This window comes from Nilaparvata lugens, chromosome 8, assembly GCF_014356525.2.
Source record: "Nilaparvata lugens isolate BPH chromosome 8, ASM1435652v1, whole genome shotgun sequence".
Lineage (NCBI taxonomy): Eukaryota > Metazoa > Arthropoda > Insecta > Hemiptera > Delphacidae > Nilaparvata > Nilaparvata lugens.
The window spans coordinates 38,677,886-38,695,380 of record NC_052511.1 but is presented as its reverse complement, the minus strand read 5'-3'; the positions used below and the strand labels follow the sequence as shown (position 1 = coordinate 38,695,380).

Here is a 17,495-nt window from a genome sequence, read left to right as displayed (position 1 = left end):
TGATTTTAGTGAATTATTTATTTTGCAATTGGAAAATTATCTATATAAATAAAATGCCGCATCGCGCCTCCTCAGGTGTGCATCCAGCTAAAGTTTGTCATGAGATGCATCAAACTATTTGGCGGTACGAAGTTCGCCAGGCCAGCTAGTAGTTGAATAAATTCAATTGAAATTGTAAGTCACTCATTTAGAAAACATTCTCGTGAAATTAGTGTCGGTTGTTACACCAATATAGAGCTCTAGTTAACTCTATAGATTAGTATACTCTATTTGATATAGCTTCCTACTTGGTGTATCACGTACAATATAGGGAATACAATGTAAAGTATTCCAAGTCGGATTTTACATCAATACTAGGTAATTAGGCTTGAGTACAGATCACTAGAAAGATTATGATAATGGTGAAACACCCGAAATAATTTCCCCAGAATTTTTAATATATGAGAAGTGATTGTAACAATTTCAAGTTGTTCTATTCAAAAAATGTATATCCACATCATTATCACCTTCACAATATTATGTAAACTTATTGATAAAAGACTTAAATTGTAAAACAACATTAGCTTGATAGATGAACAAGGCCCGGTTGCTCAAAAGCCAGTTAAATTTTAATCGTGATTGGTTTCACGAGAGCCAATCAGAGAACTTTTTTTTTCGAAAAGAAGACTTCTATGATTAGTTCTCGTAAAATTAAACACGATTAAAATTTAACCGGCTCTTGTGCAACTGGCGCTAATTGTGATACTGAATAATGAAATAAAAAAGTGCAAAGCAAAACATACCGAAATGATATACACTGGAAGTAGTCTGCTAAAAAAGCAAGCAGTGGGCAAAGCATATGAACAGGTGTGCAACTCAGGATTTAAACTTGGCAAAGAATAAGACGTCTTATCTGGACACTAGAAAAAATATGAAAAGGAAAATATTAGAAATCGGCGTATCAACAGAACATTAGAAGTTGAGTATTGAAATTACAAATAAGTAGAACAAAACTTGAGTAGAATATATTGAATTAATATAAACTTTGAGACATATTGATGCCTGTTGACCAATCGGTCAATTTAGCGCTCCTGTAAGAAATAGAAAACTAATTTTTTCAATTGAAATAACGACTTTTTGTCAACGCAGGCTTGTAAAACGAGGGCATTTCTGGTGAAAATGTATATGGGTGTTTAAAAGTTGAGAAATACTCTGAACCACTAAGTTGAACTATGATAATAATTCAGCCCTTGAAGAGATGTTTGGTGTATGAATTGTGATTATTCAATGTAAGAATAAATGAATAAGTCCAAATAAAATTCAATCACCGAGAGTTAGAGAGTGCGACAAAAATAGAAATAAATACTCATTTGAAACACAATCAGCTTCCGCATATTTGTTGAAAATTCTAACTTGAAAGAAATCAAAACAAACATAGTAAACAAACTCTTCAAATTCATTGTTTGCAAAAAAACAATACGTCACAAAAGTTAATAATTTCGCGCATTACATAATAATCTAACAAGGGCTACTGATAATGAGTTGTATTACTCATTCATAATGAAAAACAAACTCATTGAGAAACAGTTAAGTTTCCTAATTAGAATGTAATTAATTATTAAGTTTTGATAATAGTTGTATTCACACGGTTCAACGGTTTTACACACTGATAAAATTACTAGATACTTGTTTTGCAAACAAATTTAATAATGCACTGAATCTTTGTTTTTCTATTATGTAATATTTTAATATGATGTATTGAATTGCCAACTTTTCATAGGGACAGTCTGGAATTTAGCAGGAGTTTTTCTAGGAGTATATCAAGTATGGCGATGTTACATGAGTTGGTTTTTAGAGGAAAAGGATTACATTCGAAACAAAAATTCCTGTTTTTTCATTTACTGATAGATGTTATGAATATAAAATTATTTTTTATCGAATAGTTCAAAGGAACAACTTCTATTCAAAAACCGTGAGAGAACTAGCATGGGTTTTCCATTTATTATCTATTACCTATTGAAATTATCTCTATTCTTATTTTTAGAAAGTACAAACAATATACATAATACAAAACTTGAAGAAGGTTCCTTACATGGGCAAAGCTTTTGTGCGAGTAACGAGCAGTAGTAGATCAGTTAGCAATAAGACAGTAGATCAGTTAGCAATAAGTAGATCAGTTAGCACAGTGCAACGTGATGAATAAAATTAGACTGTGGACAATATTAATAATATTCCTCATTTTATTTATAATGATAAATCTGCTTGTAAATTATTAATTCTCAGTTACTCTCAGATTAGTTTTGATGGAACGACGCGAGCTAAAATGTTCAATATTATGCGAACCAATAACTGACGGCTAAGCCACATGGGGCGTTTTTCAGACGAATCAACAAGGCAGGAAGCTCTAGAATTGGCTGATTACCAGCTGATTCCCGAACGCAACCCAATCAGCCAATCGTAGAGCATCCTGACCAGCCGACTCGTATGAAAAACGTCTCATGAGTCTTGACCCTAATTTGTTTGTAGTTACGCTACATTTACACCAAAGTTATTAACAAAATGTTAATAACTTAATCCTCATAGATTCTATTACATTGAACATAACTTATCATACAAATGATGAACATATGTGTTTGTCAAGTTCCGTTCAATCTAATAGAATCTATAAGGATTAAGTTATCAAAATTTTGTTAATAACTTTGGTGTAAACGCAGCTTTAGGGACTGGTGACTACGTTCAAGATTCATAATACATTAAAAACTAGTTTTACCCATAATAATCAGCATACCGACACCAATCAATGATGACACCAACCTACTCGTACAAAAGATTGGATATATAAAATCAAGTTTTGACACCAAAATAACTTACTGACTGTCAATCAGTGAGTAAATATTTTACATTTTCCATAAATTATATAGTCTTCAAGTCGTTATTTTAGTGTCAAAACTTGATGTAACATAGAGCAGTTCGTAATGGATAGAGAAATTCAAGACTTGAATATATGAGTTGTAACAGCACTGATAAATAAAAACTACATTTCATAAATGCATCACTTTACTCAAATTATAAGCTCTACATCACATTAGTAGCGTTTTACTCTATCGCTATAAAGGAAAATACATAATATGCTCACACATTTTAAAACAATTACTTATGCTACAGATATTATATTAGTACGATTACATCCAACTACAGTTTGTATAAAATATTAAAGGTATGACTAGACTCAATATGGTTTGAAATTCAAGGCTTCAAATTTGATTGTTTTATTAAACATTCAATTATTGGTTACATGCTTTGAATGGATTCATTTCAATTCTCTTATCTTTGAAGATTAAAATCAATTACTAAAAAACATTTGATTCAGGGTTTGAATTCTTGCCTACCAATATTTAATGACATCACATTTTATCACTTTTATTTGAAAAAAATTTCAGTAAAATAATTGAATTTTATTATTCGATATTCATGCTACTAGAAACAAGGACCAACACCATTCCAAGTCAGATTATTTCACCGACATTATTTCTAAACTTATTCTATTGGATATTAGAACAATGTATTGATTGAGGGGGCAGCAGTTATTGAACTTTTGAAAATTGAGACCAAACGTTCTATAATCGTTCCAGTTTTTACGAGGAAAATTGAACGACTTTTATAAAAAAAACTGTTCCTCAATTTTCAGAAACTATGGATGTAAATATGGAAATTTGTCAAAGCAAGTATTGTAAATACAAGTCCATGATAAAACACAAACTCCAAGTGAACTTTATGATATTAGATTACAATAGCCAGTGATAAATGGATAATCCTGTTAATATAAAAACTAGTAATTAAAAATACTCTCCTACTTGGCTCTTTACGAAAATATGTGTTATCACAATCATTGTATTTTTGCTCTAATAAAGAAAACGGTTATAAGAAACTACTAACTCATTTAAATATGAGAATTGACGTAAATATACTAAGCAGGAAAAATTAAATCAAATTGTATTTTTATTAATAATATTGCCTTATAGTTATAGACCACGTACTAGGCAGACAATTTATCGAAAATAGATCAAACATGACTTGATAGAGCAAGCAAAAACGATGCTGTATCTCAAATCATATAATGACAGGTGAACTAGACTTTGTGAGTAAAAAGTTTCATCAAATTCAGATATTTAGAAATGATCAATGTTTATTTGTGCATCTACAAAATTGATTAGAAATTTTTCTCACCGAGGGAAACGTAGAACAATTATTTTTCCTGGGAGAAACAGAACTTTAGTCATATGATGCACAAAGCATTTTTGCCCCACCTACACCAATAATTAAAACAATGTTAAACTTTTCCTTGTTTATAATCCTCTGTTCCAAACAGATACCTCCAACATATTAATCTATATCCATGCCACCAATAAAAATACCAATACATGACAAATTTCTAGTCCCCAATATGTTCAAGTTTTAGTACCCATTCTAAAAGTACGTATTCAAATTTAGTACCTAGTTATTAAAAGTACTTGGTCTACAAAAATTAGTCCCTTGGGAAAAGAGAAGGTCTCAATCAGATACCCTTGTTCCAGTGAGAAAATACGATTTCACATAGTAGGTGGAAGAAAAATCATTTGAAAGGAGACAAATTCAATCTACATGGTTGAAGTAACTAATAGTAAAATATTAGTTTAGTTATAATCAAGATGCAATTAATCAAAACTATGAATTGAAGTACAGAGTACTCAAGAAACCATAACAAAATCTCAATTCATTTGGATTAGAATAAACTTTTAAGATTCAGATTAGTATACTATTCTTACTATTCAGATTAGTATAACTTTTAAGGATTGTTAGTAAATTAATTCTAAAACAACTAAAAGCTTGATAGTGATTCGAAATACTGTATTAAAAACAGTGGATCACTGCACTCCGGGCATATTTCAATTAAAATTATAAGCAAATTTCATTATAGAGATCAACGTGTCCACATAAATGCTAAATACTACATTTTTTAATCCATGTAGGTTACATCAAAGATCACAATTTTCTCAATGATATCCGGTTTTGGGGACACCTCAGATCACAATTTACTGGTACATGACACCATGATAAAAATATTATACAAGATTTAGCAATTAATAAAATTAAAAGTTTCATCAGACTAGAGCTCTACGGTGAAAAATTTGAAATTCACTATACAAATCACAATTTTGGGGTTTCAATGGTGGATGACACCATTGTAAAAATATGATCCATTAGACCAGAATTCTAAGGTGGGAAAATTCTAAAATTTACTCCATAGATCACAATTTTAGGGTTTCAATGCGTATGAAACATTGATAATAATATATAACTACATTTTTCAACTAACACAAATATATGACTAAAATTCATCATTTCATTTCAGCTTCTACATTCTCATCTAAGTTGAACTAAATTCTCAGCTAGCCTTATTCAAAAATAAATCGATTCCATTTGATTAAGCTACTAGTTGAAAATAAATACATTTCATTGATTAATTATTATAGCCATGTTGCAGAATAATCTGAAGTTTTTAACTGCAGTTTGTTGATTGGAGATCTTCGATTGTGGAGGAAGTTGGTAACCGCATCGGTAGGTTTCCTAGAATTATTGAAAATATTTGTTACATCACTGATTCGATAAATCATGTGACATTTCAAATTTATTGCTAGATTTTGACCAACTATTATGATTTAATCATTATAATCACCTTATCTAACATTTTTCATCAAAAAATAATAATAGTTGTAATTCAATGTATGTATGAATATGTAATATTTTATTATTTTAAATACCTTATTGGTGTTATATAGTAACGTTACGGTATGGTGTTATTTTGATTTCGAATTAAATCGGGATGAATTATCAGATTGTATAAGATTACATTCATATGGAACTACAAGATAGGATACATTGTAAAAGATTAAATTGAAATACATTTGAAAATTTGAGTTACATTAGCATTAAATCTTAGCATTTGATGCTAACATTAACAAATATAAGTATACCACCAATTAACTCAAAGCATGCTGTTAATTCCAACTATATAAACCTCTTTCCAATACAATTTTACAAATTTCTATTAAACCTTTTTTCCAATACGACTTTTCGAATTTGTTTCAATTTCCATTCTTTAAATAACTCACCTCTTCCATGGCTTAAAAAATAAAAAAAAAAATTTTTGTTGAAATTTTTCAAAATGGCGGCCATTTTAAATTTTTGATGGCGAATATCTCGAAAACCGTCCATTTTACAGAAAATTTACAAGAGACAAAAAAGTTAGCAAATTTTTTCACGATTCCAATGATACCTAATTTATTAAGATTGGTCGAAGAATAACAGAGAAATTTTTTTCGTACTGCATGCATGACCACTTTTCACCATTTAAAGATCAATATTAATTTTTTAATTCCAGATGTATTTAAGATGAAGCTTTGAAACTCGGTATGGCTCCATATGGGCAAACAGATGATTTACAATGGTTTTCAGATGATAATGTTTGTCTTGTAAAAGTATTGTTGTTTCATTAAAAGTAAAGAACCAGATGTAGTGCTTCCTATTTCTTAGTCTCACGTTTCCTAGGTCTTATTTCTATCTTAAATTTCCAGTTTCAATATTTTCTTACGTTGCTTCTACACAAATATTTAATTATTGTAATGGAATTTAGTTCGCTGGAGTACACCGATATTCACTTCATGTATGGAGCAGCTCTTGGCAATGCGACCGAAGCAAGAAGAATGTATGCAGCTGCATTTCCAAACCGCCGTCTCCCTTCCGACAAGGTGTTCACAAGAACTCACAATCGGCTGAGAGAAGTTGGTTCATTTGAACGGAACAGGGTAATTGCTGGTAGGCCTCGAGCAGTTCGAAATGTTGCTTTTGAAGAGGAAGTATTGCAGAAATTCGATTTCAATCCTAGAACGAGTACGAGAGCAGTTGCAAAGCAAATCAATTCAAGTGCTTCTTCTGTGTGGCGTGTACTAAACAAGGAAAGACTTCCGCTTTCAAAAAGTTCACTCATTGGTTGAACGCGACTATGAGCCAAGAGTAAACTGTGCCCGTTGGTTTCTTCAGCAAGACATTATCCAACCAAATTTTCTAGAAAATGTGTTATTTACCGATGAGTCCAGCTTTACAAGAGAAGGAATCTTCAACTCTCGCAACAGTCACGTCTGGGCCTTAGACAATCCTCATGAGGTCAAAGTGCGTGGTTATCAGCATAGATTTTCGCTGAATGTTTGGACGGGTATCTTAGGTAATCGCGTGATTGGACCATACATTCTTCCTAATCGTCTGAATTCTCCCACGTACATTACTTTTTTAAGAGACATACTACCAGAACTTTTGGAAGATGTGCCTCTTGCAAACAGATATAATATTTGGTTTCAACATGATGGTGCCCCTGCTCATTTCGGAAATGTTGTTACGGACTTTCTGAACATGACCTATCGTCAGCGGTGGATTGGGCGGGGTGGACCAGTACCGTGGCCCGCACGTTCACCTGACCTCAACCCTTTAGATTTTTTTTTCTGGGGCCATATGAAAGACCTTGTTTACAGCACGCCAGTAGAAAACGAAGAAGACCTTGTGGCAAGAGTGGTTGCTGCAGCAGGTGCCATTCAAGATGATGAAAATGCTTTATAGCAGTTCGACGGTCCATGATTGAAAGGTGCAGACTGTGTAATCAAGTTGAAGGACGGCATTTTGAGCAATTGCTGCATTAGTATCAGTGAACCGATTTGAGTGAAATTAATATTTTTCAATGTAAAATAAAATTTGGAGGAAAGTTATTCTTGTATATTTCTGTAATAAGAACGGTTTTCATGAAATTATAAAAAAAATTAATATTGATCTTTAAATGGTGAAAAGTGGTCATGCATGCAGTACGAAAAAAATTATTTTCTCTGTTATTCTCGACCAATCTTAATAAATTAGGTATCATTGGAATCGTGAAAAAATTTGCTAACTTTTTTGTCTCTTGTAAATTTTCTGTAAAATGGACGGTTTTCGAGATATTCGCCATCAAAAATTTAAAATGGCCGCCATTTTGAAAAATTTCAACGAAAATTTTTTTTTTATTTTTTATAGTTGAGTCTTTATAGCATAAATATTCATGCCAAATTTCAGATCAATACAACATTTCGTTCTTGAGATAAAAATTTTTAAGTGAAAAAAACAAAATGGCAGCTATAAGGATAACCGCTGAGTTTTGGACACTTCAAATATGACATTTGTAGTCTCCTAGCATCCAGGTACAATACCCTAAAATTCTCGACACTACTTCTGAAACACCCTGTATAACTACATTTTTCCACTAACACAAATATATGACTAAAATTCATCATTTCATTTCAGCTTCTACATTCTCATCTACGTTGAACTAAATTCTCAGCTAGCCTTATTCAAAAATAATCGATTCCATTTGATTAAGCTACTAGTTGAAAATAATACATTTCATTGATTAATTATTATAGCCATGTTGCAGAATAATCTGAAGTTTTTAACTGCAGTTTGTTGATTGGAGATCTTCGATTGTGGAGGAAGTGGTAACCGCATCGGTAGGTTTCCTAGAATTATTGAAAATATTTGTTACATCACTGATTCGATAAATCATGTGACATTTCAAATTTATTGCTAGATTTTGACCAACTATTATGATTTAATCATTATAATCACCTTATCTAACATTTTTCATCAAATAATAATAATAATAACAGTTGTAATTCAATGTATGTATGAATATGTAATATTTTATTATTTTAAATTTTACCTTATTGATGTTATTTAGTAACGTTACGGTATGTTGTTATTTTGATTTCGAATTAAATCGGGATGAATTATCAGATTGTATAAGATTACATTCATATGGAACTACAAGATAGGATACATTGTAAAAGATTAAATTGAAATACATTTGAAAATTTGAGTTACATTAGCATTAAATCTTAGCATTTGATGCTAACATTAACAAATATAAGTATACCACCAATTAACTCAAAGCATGCTGTTAATTCCAACTATATAAACCTCTTTCCAATACAATTTTACAAATTTCTATTAAACCTTTTTCCAATACGACTTTTCGAATTTGTTTCAATTTCCATTCTTTAAATAACTCACCTCTTCCATGGCTTAAAAGTTAGAGAAAAGCACTGGGATTCGCACGAGGGTCCTTTTGATTGCGATATCTCACTGTCAGCCAGACACCAACAAACTGTGAACAATAAATTGTTAATAACGGAATAATAGAAACAAATTAAACTAATGAAAGTTGGTAATGGTAATATTTTTAATGTTGTTCAAACTCTATCAGCACGTTACATGTTTATTTAACCGACTGATTATATTTAATTACGGTTTTGTAATCGATTACAACAGATCGAAAGAAAAAATGAACAACAATTAACAGTGACCAGTGCCAGATTTTTAACAAAATAAGTACTGTTTCATAAATCATGGCCTCATATTTGAATCCGACAATATCAATTCGACTTCAGGATTCACAAAATTGAAATTGAACTGCTCTAAAAAATAGATTTGTCTTCAGTTAAATATCTATAGTAGTAGTATTACAACCCCATTGTTATAGAATATAGCTGACTATGCATTGTCTTCTTTATGTCTCAATTAATTATTTTCAGTTAGTTCTACTCAAACTCTTGACGAGAGCACTCGGCTCCCGAAATTCTTTAATTCGGTATTTTCTGTAGTTGTAGTGTTAATAAAGTTTCAATTTTTAAAAACTCAGTCGTGTCGTCCAATCACTTAACTTTCGATCTCTTATTACATGAAGGATTTAGTTAGTAGAATGAGATACTGGATCAGTAGTTTTCTTGGTAATTAATAATATAACTTTGATTAGAGTGTTATAGCTTGTAAGCTGAAATTATAATTGGATTAATAAAGCAACACATTTTACAAGGATTGGATAGAAACCCTGTATGAAAACACATGGTTTAGTTTATTTTTTAAGAGCCAATATTGTAAATGAATCTAATAAATGATGAAAGTTTCGAGCAATATCAAATCCAATACAAGTAAGTATCATGACTATCAGCTCATAGCACTCTTTTAATAAATAACCCATCAGATCATTGCAATCCAGTTATTTTGCAACTGGGACAGGAAACTGAAAGCAAATTATCAGAAAGATAAGCTAAATTCGGCCAACCCGATAGTATTCCGAAAAACTTGAGATAATGGTTTTACTTTGGAGTTTCCGTCCAGATATTTCACAGAAATTCCAAACATCCTATTCGGTTATTGCAAATGACATATTTTCAGATTATTTTTAGCAATTATCTAAGAACTTTAATTTCTTTGGCCAATTTTTCGAATTTCAACAATTCACAGCTTATCATGTGGAATTCTTGTTCATTGAATGCCCTTCCTTGCATATATATTATTTTGGAACATCCAGAGACACGACTAATTTTTCTATGATTATATCCCTCTTAAGTAAATCGATTCACGCTGCAGCAGTGTAAGTGTACAAAAACCACTGAAGCTCATAGTGAATGAGTTATCAATATAGGTGCAAAATGTGACTATAAATCTAAGTAGGTGACTAATGATGAATCTAAACTATGAATTTCAAAAAGTAGAAATAAGTAATGAACTTGTCGAAAATTTAGCCTGTAAAACCCGTAAAACCATATTTTCATCACTGAGAAAGGAAAAGTTTTAATTGTCATGGAAAAATTTGTAATGTGAAATTTTCAGCTTCAATATTATCATCAAAATGTTATATTTGTTTGCTTTTTTAATGCGGATTTGTGTTCAATCACATAAATCGTTTATCTGAGTATTGAAGAGTGTAAATTGTATTTTGAAAAGTGAAAGTGACATAACCAACATTTTGATTTGAACAGTATAATATAAATTGGAAATGGGACAGTTTTGGGCATGAGCCTGTTGTGCCTTTCCTCATGTTAAGTATTTGTACACAATGTGAATAAATAAATAATAATAATAAATGTTAACGATGAATTGTCAAAAGTAAAATTACAAAACTGTCAAGAAATTGAACTGTATAAAATTGAAAATAGTGACTAACTTAGCTTGTATTGCTAACAGAAGCATGAGAAATAGATTTTAGATTTCGTACCTCAGTGAAACTGTAGAAAAGACCAATTCCTCCACACAGCTTGAATGCATAGTCAATGGTGCTCTGCAGTTTGCTCATACAGGGTGGGCAGACACACATGCTCCCAGTTTTCGATTCACTGCAACACAATGGCTGAAAAACAAAGAAAATTAAATAAAACTGTGGAAGAATCATTAGCAACTGAAGATAGCAGCTCTATGCGGTTTCATCATTCGAAACAGTAGCACAATATTCTGGAATTATAAAAATAAAAAATTGATTGAAATTGGGACGGTAAGAAAATTAATTGAAGACTTTCTTTATTCTTTATTGATTCATACAACAAGTACATCATCAAAAATGATAGGGAGAGAAAAAATAAGGTGATCTTGGGCTATTCCTCTCCCAAATTTAGACCAAAGATGACAAATAAATTTAAAAGAAAACTGGACACGAATGAATCATTGAGGACAGCTCATTGCAATTCAACTTGTTTATGGACCATTATTCTGATGCTACACATACATTATCAATAAAATCTGGTGTGGCGCACTCACACAACTTTCCTTGCCGTTATGAAAACTGATCACCTGACGCTAGTGTTCCCGCGCATCTCAAAGATCTGTGCCAGCTGGTGACAGGACAATAACACTGGAGAGACATGAGGTCTGTTATCTCTTCATAGTGAATGATTTAATAGAATCAACAGTTGCCAACAGTTTTCAATTGAATAATAACATTTTATCGAATTTCAAGCTAATTTTCAATTTTAGGTGAAAATGTCACTGAACTTTAATTGTAGAGATTTTCATGCTGAATCTTTTCCATTTGCATTTTTTTGTTTGAATTGTATCTGAAGCCTGATAATTGCGAATCTAAAATCAAACTTTGCATAGATGGGGCGGAGCTCCTGAAATTTCCACAGATATGAGACTTGTGGCAGTTGATAGAACTTATCAATGGCTATTTTAGGTATAAATTTAATCAACATCGTTGGAGCCGTTTTCGAGAAAATCGCGAAAAACCCTGTTTTTGACAACATTTTTGCCATTTTAGCCGCCATCTTGAATTGCATTTGATCGAAATTGTTCGTGTAGGATCTTTATAGTGTAAGGACCCTAAGTTCCAAATTTCAAGTCATTCCGTTAACTTAGAGATGAGATATCGTGTACACAGACGCACATACACTCATATACACACACATACAGACCAATACATAAAAACGACTTTTTTGGACTCAGGGGACCTTGAAACGTACAGAAATTTAGAAATTGGGGTACCTTAATTTTTTTCGGAAAGCAATACTTTCCTTACCTATGGTAATAGGGCAAGGAAAGTAAAAATATAGATGACTCCTCTAGACGATACAATAACAGTCCGACCTAGCAGTCAGAATATCTTATCTAACCACTTAGATTTTCACCAAAGTGTCAATTTTGTATTTTTGTCCAGTGATTCAGGTTGAAATGGTAAGAATTGCCTTTCGTAAATTGTCTTGATTTCAGTTCATTTTACGTGTGTTGAGTTGTGAAGACCATATTGTATTGTATGTTTGGAGGAATCAAATTAAATCAAACAAAATTTATCCCCTTCTCTTCAACACAAAAATAGTTCTAACTCTGCCAAATGGAAAAGATTTCATCTTTTTTTAACTCACATCTGAGATGCATTCTGGATGTCCCATAGGATCAGTAGCATTGTGCTCGTAATTGTCGAATCCACAGCAGCTGAATGCCTTCTGCACTTTCGACTTGACACTCATGCTCACTGTTTTCCAGCCCTGAAACCCACAAAATAACACAAATTAGCATTAATATTCAATGAAAGCTATGAGATAATATCGTAATAATGAAGAAGAGAAGGGCCACATAACATAATAGAGAATTGAACACTGTATTCAGTGATGTAGAATCTTTTCATAATGAAATAAAAACTGTAGATGATGCCTTGATCATCGAAACCCTGGGTTTTGTGAAAATGAAACATTACAAGTAGAAAACAGCATATTGCTTTTTCACTTGATAATTTGAGATTTTTTTGGATTTATTCATCCAAGTAAAAGTCACATACATGTTTCTCAACATCCAAGTAAAAGTCACATACATGTTTCTCAACACTGCTTCTTTCCCAAGCTAGCTCTATGTCAGCAAAAGAGCTTACTAATAGTAGAATTGCAACTGAAATTGTTTAAATATGATAATATTGTAATTTGCTGGAGTTATTCTAAGTATAGATTTTGGGAATCAATAAAAGAATATTCTCAATCAAAGAGGATATTTCGAAGGTAACAGCAAATGAAAGCTCAATTATTAGAGGATTCTAACAGAATTATTAGAATAGATATCATTATTTTACAAAATTATGAGAGTATAAGGCGAAGAACATGATACAATATTGAAATTTGAATAGTATTACAGTAATAATAATAGTATTACTCAATGACATTATATTCAATCCAAAGAAAATAAGTATAAAATTCAATTTTTTGAACTCCAACCGTGATATTACATTTCAGCTTATAGTGCCTGCCTGAATGGATTGCATTTGATGTGATTTTTTATAGATTTATTCAATTTACTCTGTACTTGACAACTTCTGTGTAAATTTATGTTTGACAAGATCTTATATTCACGTATTATATTATGGATCAAATAAATGAATTGTTATTGTTATATAGTAAAAGGTGGCAGCTTTAACAGCGTAATGATTGATTGATTGATTGATTGAGTACTTTATTAATGTAGATTACAATATATACTGGCTTATACACTTATATACAATAGCTTACAATACAGCAAAATTATAGATGAATTTACATAATATAGACTATGAAAAAGCAATTTGTAATATAATAACTATAGATAATTATATTGTTATGCATCTACATGAATTGGCAGAGCTTTGGACATAGGGGAGAATGATGGGAGAATTAATATGCATGCTCTTTGCGGCACCGGGAGACCATTAGTTTGGGGCCTTGTGAACAAACGACTTCGCGACAGTTGTCTCCACCCTGCCGGAGAGTTTTTACAGGCAATTCCGTGAGACGTTTTTGAGACCTGTAATATAATCTCATTATCAAAGTTACAATAAGTTGCAAATAGTTACAATATATATTTACTATAAACCTTAAAGGGAAATAAACCAACCTCTTCGGCGAGTTTTTCTTGTTCCTGCATGTCAACTCCCAGACAAGCACAGGCAATTCCAAATTGAACAACAAATAGCATGAATAGTATAATCATGTACTGTGATAAAAATCAAGTTAAGGAAAATATCATAATGCTTGAATTTGAATTCATTATGCATACAGCGAGCAATATATACGACATATTAAAACAGTTCAATATGAGAGTTTATTTAATGATAAAGAATAGAACTCTTTGATTACGTCTCGTTGATTTTATTCCACTCTTATAAACGAATACGGTACCTGTCATTGAAACAAATAACTACGACCATCAATCTTGAAAATGAAGTAAGATTGTCCACTTATTAAAATGAAGCTGAAATTTGTGTTTTGTCTATTTAAGAAGAAATTTGATTTAAATAGTTTTAATTGGTATGAGAAGAGCTACTCAGCTGTCTTTCAGCAATAGCCTGTTCTTTTCTTTTCCGACTACTGTATTGTTTACTCTATTCAATAAATAAATATTTGTACAACTTATAATATTATGATTATGTAGTAATTGAGTTCAGTTACTTATCTGTGCATCACTCACCATGTTATTGATAGTCTCAGATATACTATCTTTCAAATAAAATAATTCTTATAGATTTTACAATTTTTTTGTAGAATTAAAAAGGATACAAAGAACAACATGACTTGATTGTGCTTGATGGCTCCGAACAATCCAAGAATGGCGACCATGATCAGAAAAACTCCGCACGTCATTATTCCACTGATGATGGGAAGATTAGTTCCCAACGCTGATTCTCTTCCATAGACAGCAACTGATATCAGAATGAATCCCACAATCTGAAAAAATACATCAAATTCATGTAATTAGGAATGTAAAAACGTTATGTGAGACAAAATAACCAGTGTTATATTATTAAGATTAAGATGTAATCTACTAAGTGCACCAAGAGAAACTGATTAATCTCCCTTTCTATTCTTTGAATGAGGAGGAGATTGTAAGCTTCGTCAGTCTTTATGATCGGCCATCTTGAGATAAGTGTAAAGCTGCGTTTACAACAAAGCTATTAACAAAATGCTTATTTTTCTGTCTTATAGATTCTATTAGATTGATCATAACTTATCATACACATGATGTGCATATATGTTTGTGAAGCTCCGTTTAATCTAATAGAATCTATAAGGACGGAGAAATAAGCATTTTGTTAATAACTTTGGTGTAAACGCAGCTTTAATATTTGAACTTATGTGTTTTTATTAAACGACAATGCCTATCCGATATATGCTCTGGTCACAGACGGAAGAAAAAATGAATTGAATACTAGATTAAGAGATGAGTTACAGAACATCATATATCCGTCTAGATATCTTTGAAAGAGTGGGTTTTTACAAGTTAAAAAGGTAGAGTATGATTGAATCATGAAATGAATGTAAGCATAGAAAAGTTTACAGCTGTTATCATATAAACTTCAGTTTGGCTCAAATGAATTATGTGGAACGTTAAATCGTTTTTATTTCACCTTAATCTAGTATTGTCTTGCCTTTTTCTCCAGGAATCTAGCCTATTTCACGGTTTGAAGCGGATGTGGACTGTCTTGTTCATGTTCATAGTTAAATTTAGTCTGTCACAGATCTTCTTGTAAAAATAATATTATCTTTCATCAATTGATTTATTGAGAAGAGTGAACAGAACCTTTGGGAGAAGGAGACAATTTTTTGAACACACCGGCTCGGTTGACAGTACGCTCACACCTTATCATAAAGATAAATCAATATGTAGGCTATACAAAATACTAACTTAATGAATAACTAATTATTGATATTTCTAAGAAACAATTATTGAAATAGCATCTGAATCTTTTTGTAAAACAGTTGGCCTACAAGGTTTTTGGCACGACGCCATACGTTAACGTCACATCTCCAAGTGGGCACCAGCTGTTTGCATATCCCGTGAGATTTGACACGCGAACTACTACCCATCTAATCGGCATTGCCACGTCAGTAAGCAAGTATCACAGAGGAGTTCAGCCTGCATTGCAGTGAAATTAAATGACCCCAGTTGATCGCCCATTTCGGTCGGGGCACCCCAATGGACCGTCCACCTCGATCGGGGCTCTGCGCAGTTCCGGCGGTACGTGGGCTGGTCGGGCCCGGACGTATCCTCTAACTTGACTACAGGCCAGGAAAAAGATTCGTGGTCCCCAATTCTATTCGTCTTAAAGGTGGGTACTTGCATGTCCACCTCACAGGCGCATATAAGGGGACGCGAGCGTTTCGGAAAGTAATACTAGTAAGAGTGGGGTATTTTGACATGCTTTGATGCTACTTCAAGAGACAGAGGCGCTACCCACGTTCCACAGTCTGGGTTCAACTATGCGCTGAAAAGCACACATAGTAATTTTACATGCCTGCTACTTCCAGAGACGGGGGTACCCTGATTCCCACTGATCTCTCAATGGCTACCCCGAAACTCCATCGAACAATTTAAACACTCCATCGTGCCAATAAATTCCAGAGACGGAGAATTCAGACGACTCGGTCAAGTGATGAACCTCTCATAGTCTGGAGCCTTCACCAAGCCGTGAAGGCCGTGACTTCCAGGGATGGAGTCACGCACTCACACAGTCATCACATAAGTCAGCTCAGCTGTGGTGCCCCCCTGGTTGGCGATTTTCCCATTACCATGAGAACCTGCTATAGTCACTGCAAATCATTAAAACAGAGGTTGAGACATCGATGCAATGCCCGGGGGAGCGCGCGAGGAGCGAGCATTTTCAGGTCACGTTCTCCATACTTAGTCCAGACAGAAACACCCCAAGGTTGCCTCTGGAGACCAAGACTTGTGTTGCAGCGGATTCAGATCTTAGGAGAAACCGCTACACCGCTAGGCATACGGAACATGACAACAGTGGGTCTACAGTACAGCTTGATTAAATTTACAAATCAAAATACATATAACTCAACGTTTTAATAGCTATAAATGTAGAGAAAAGCCGCAATTTATACTTACAATGTACAAAACATTTAGCGCTGTCAAGGTGTTTTTTGTACAGGTGAAACCACCACACATCTTTGATAACCTGTGTGTAATCGCACGCTGTAAAGATGATAAACGGTTATTTAATAAATCTAGCCAGAGTAGAATATAATGAACTCAATTTGCATAGCCTGGTAAATGTAAAAATAGCCCAAATTAACGTATTTCGGAAGCTGGAAACTGTTTATAAAGATCAGACGATCTAACAGACGACAAGTTCAGAGAGGAATGCAAATGCAAAATGATGC

General features: G+C 32.8%; 2 protein-coding genes across 4 annotated transcripts in view; both read right to left on the bottom strand.

The window, feature by feature from the left end:
* Positions 1-803, bottom strand: part of LOC111050331 (peroxidase) — a 53,187-nt gene extending 52,384 nt beyond the window's left edge. The window contains exon 1 of the mRNA XM_039434698.1: positions 783-803. The gene's annotated coding sequence lies outside the window, so the exon portion shown is untranslated. The remainder of the gene's footprint in view (positions 1-782) is intronic.
* On the bottom strand, positions 780-17,493 carry LOC111050332 (tetraspanin-31). 3 transcript variants are annotated; one of them, XM_039434704.1, is made up of 7 exons: positions 17,221-17,490; positions 14,883-15,050; positions 14,221-14,319; positions 12,729-12,851; positions 11,093-11,224; positions 9,106-9,199; positions 780-899 (listed from the first exon to the last, which is right to left on the bottom strand). In XM_039434704.1, exons 1-6 carry the CDS (start codon positions 17,278-17,280, stop codon positions 9,125-9,127), a joined length of 657 nt encoding a protein of 218 aa, XP_039290638.1. In that variant the 5' UTR covers positions 17,281-17,490; the 3' UTR covers positions 780-899; positions 9,106-9,124. The 3 variants fall into 3 exon arrangements, with proteins under 3 accessions (XP_039290638.1, XP_039290636.1, XP_039290637.1); XM_039434702.1 differs by lacking the exon at positions 780-899 and adding an exon at positions 3,019-5,586 and having other exon boundaries at positions 17,221-17,493; XM_039434703.1 differs by lacking the exon at positions 780-899 and adding an exon at positions 8,309-8,552 and having other exon boundaries at positions 17,221-17,493.
* Positions 17,494-17,495: the final 2 nt, after the last annotated feature.

Excerpts from the sequence above, each read along its gene's own strand:
- LOC111050332 (XM_039434702.1), bottom strand. The coding sequence starts at position 17,280 with ATGTGTGGTGGTTTCACCTGTACAAAAAACACCTTGACAGCGCTAAAT. Across the intron at positions 15,051-17,220 it reads CGCTAAATGTTTTGTACATT|ATTGTGGGATTCATTCTGAT; the intron begins GTAAGTATAAAT and ends GTATTTTTTCAG. Across the intron at positions 11,225-12,728 it reads ATCCAGAATGCATCTCAGAT|CCATTGTGTTGCAGTGAATC; the intron begins GTGAGTTAAAAA and ends TTTGTTTTTCAG.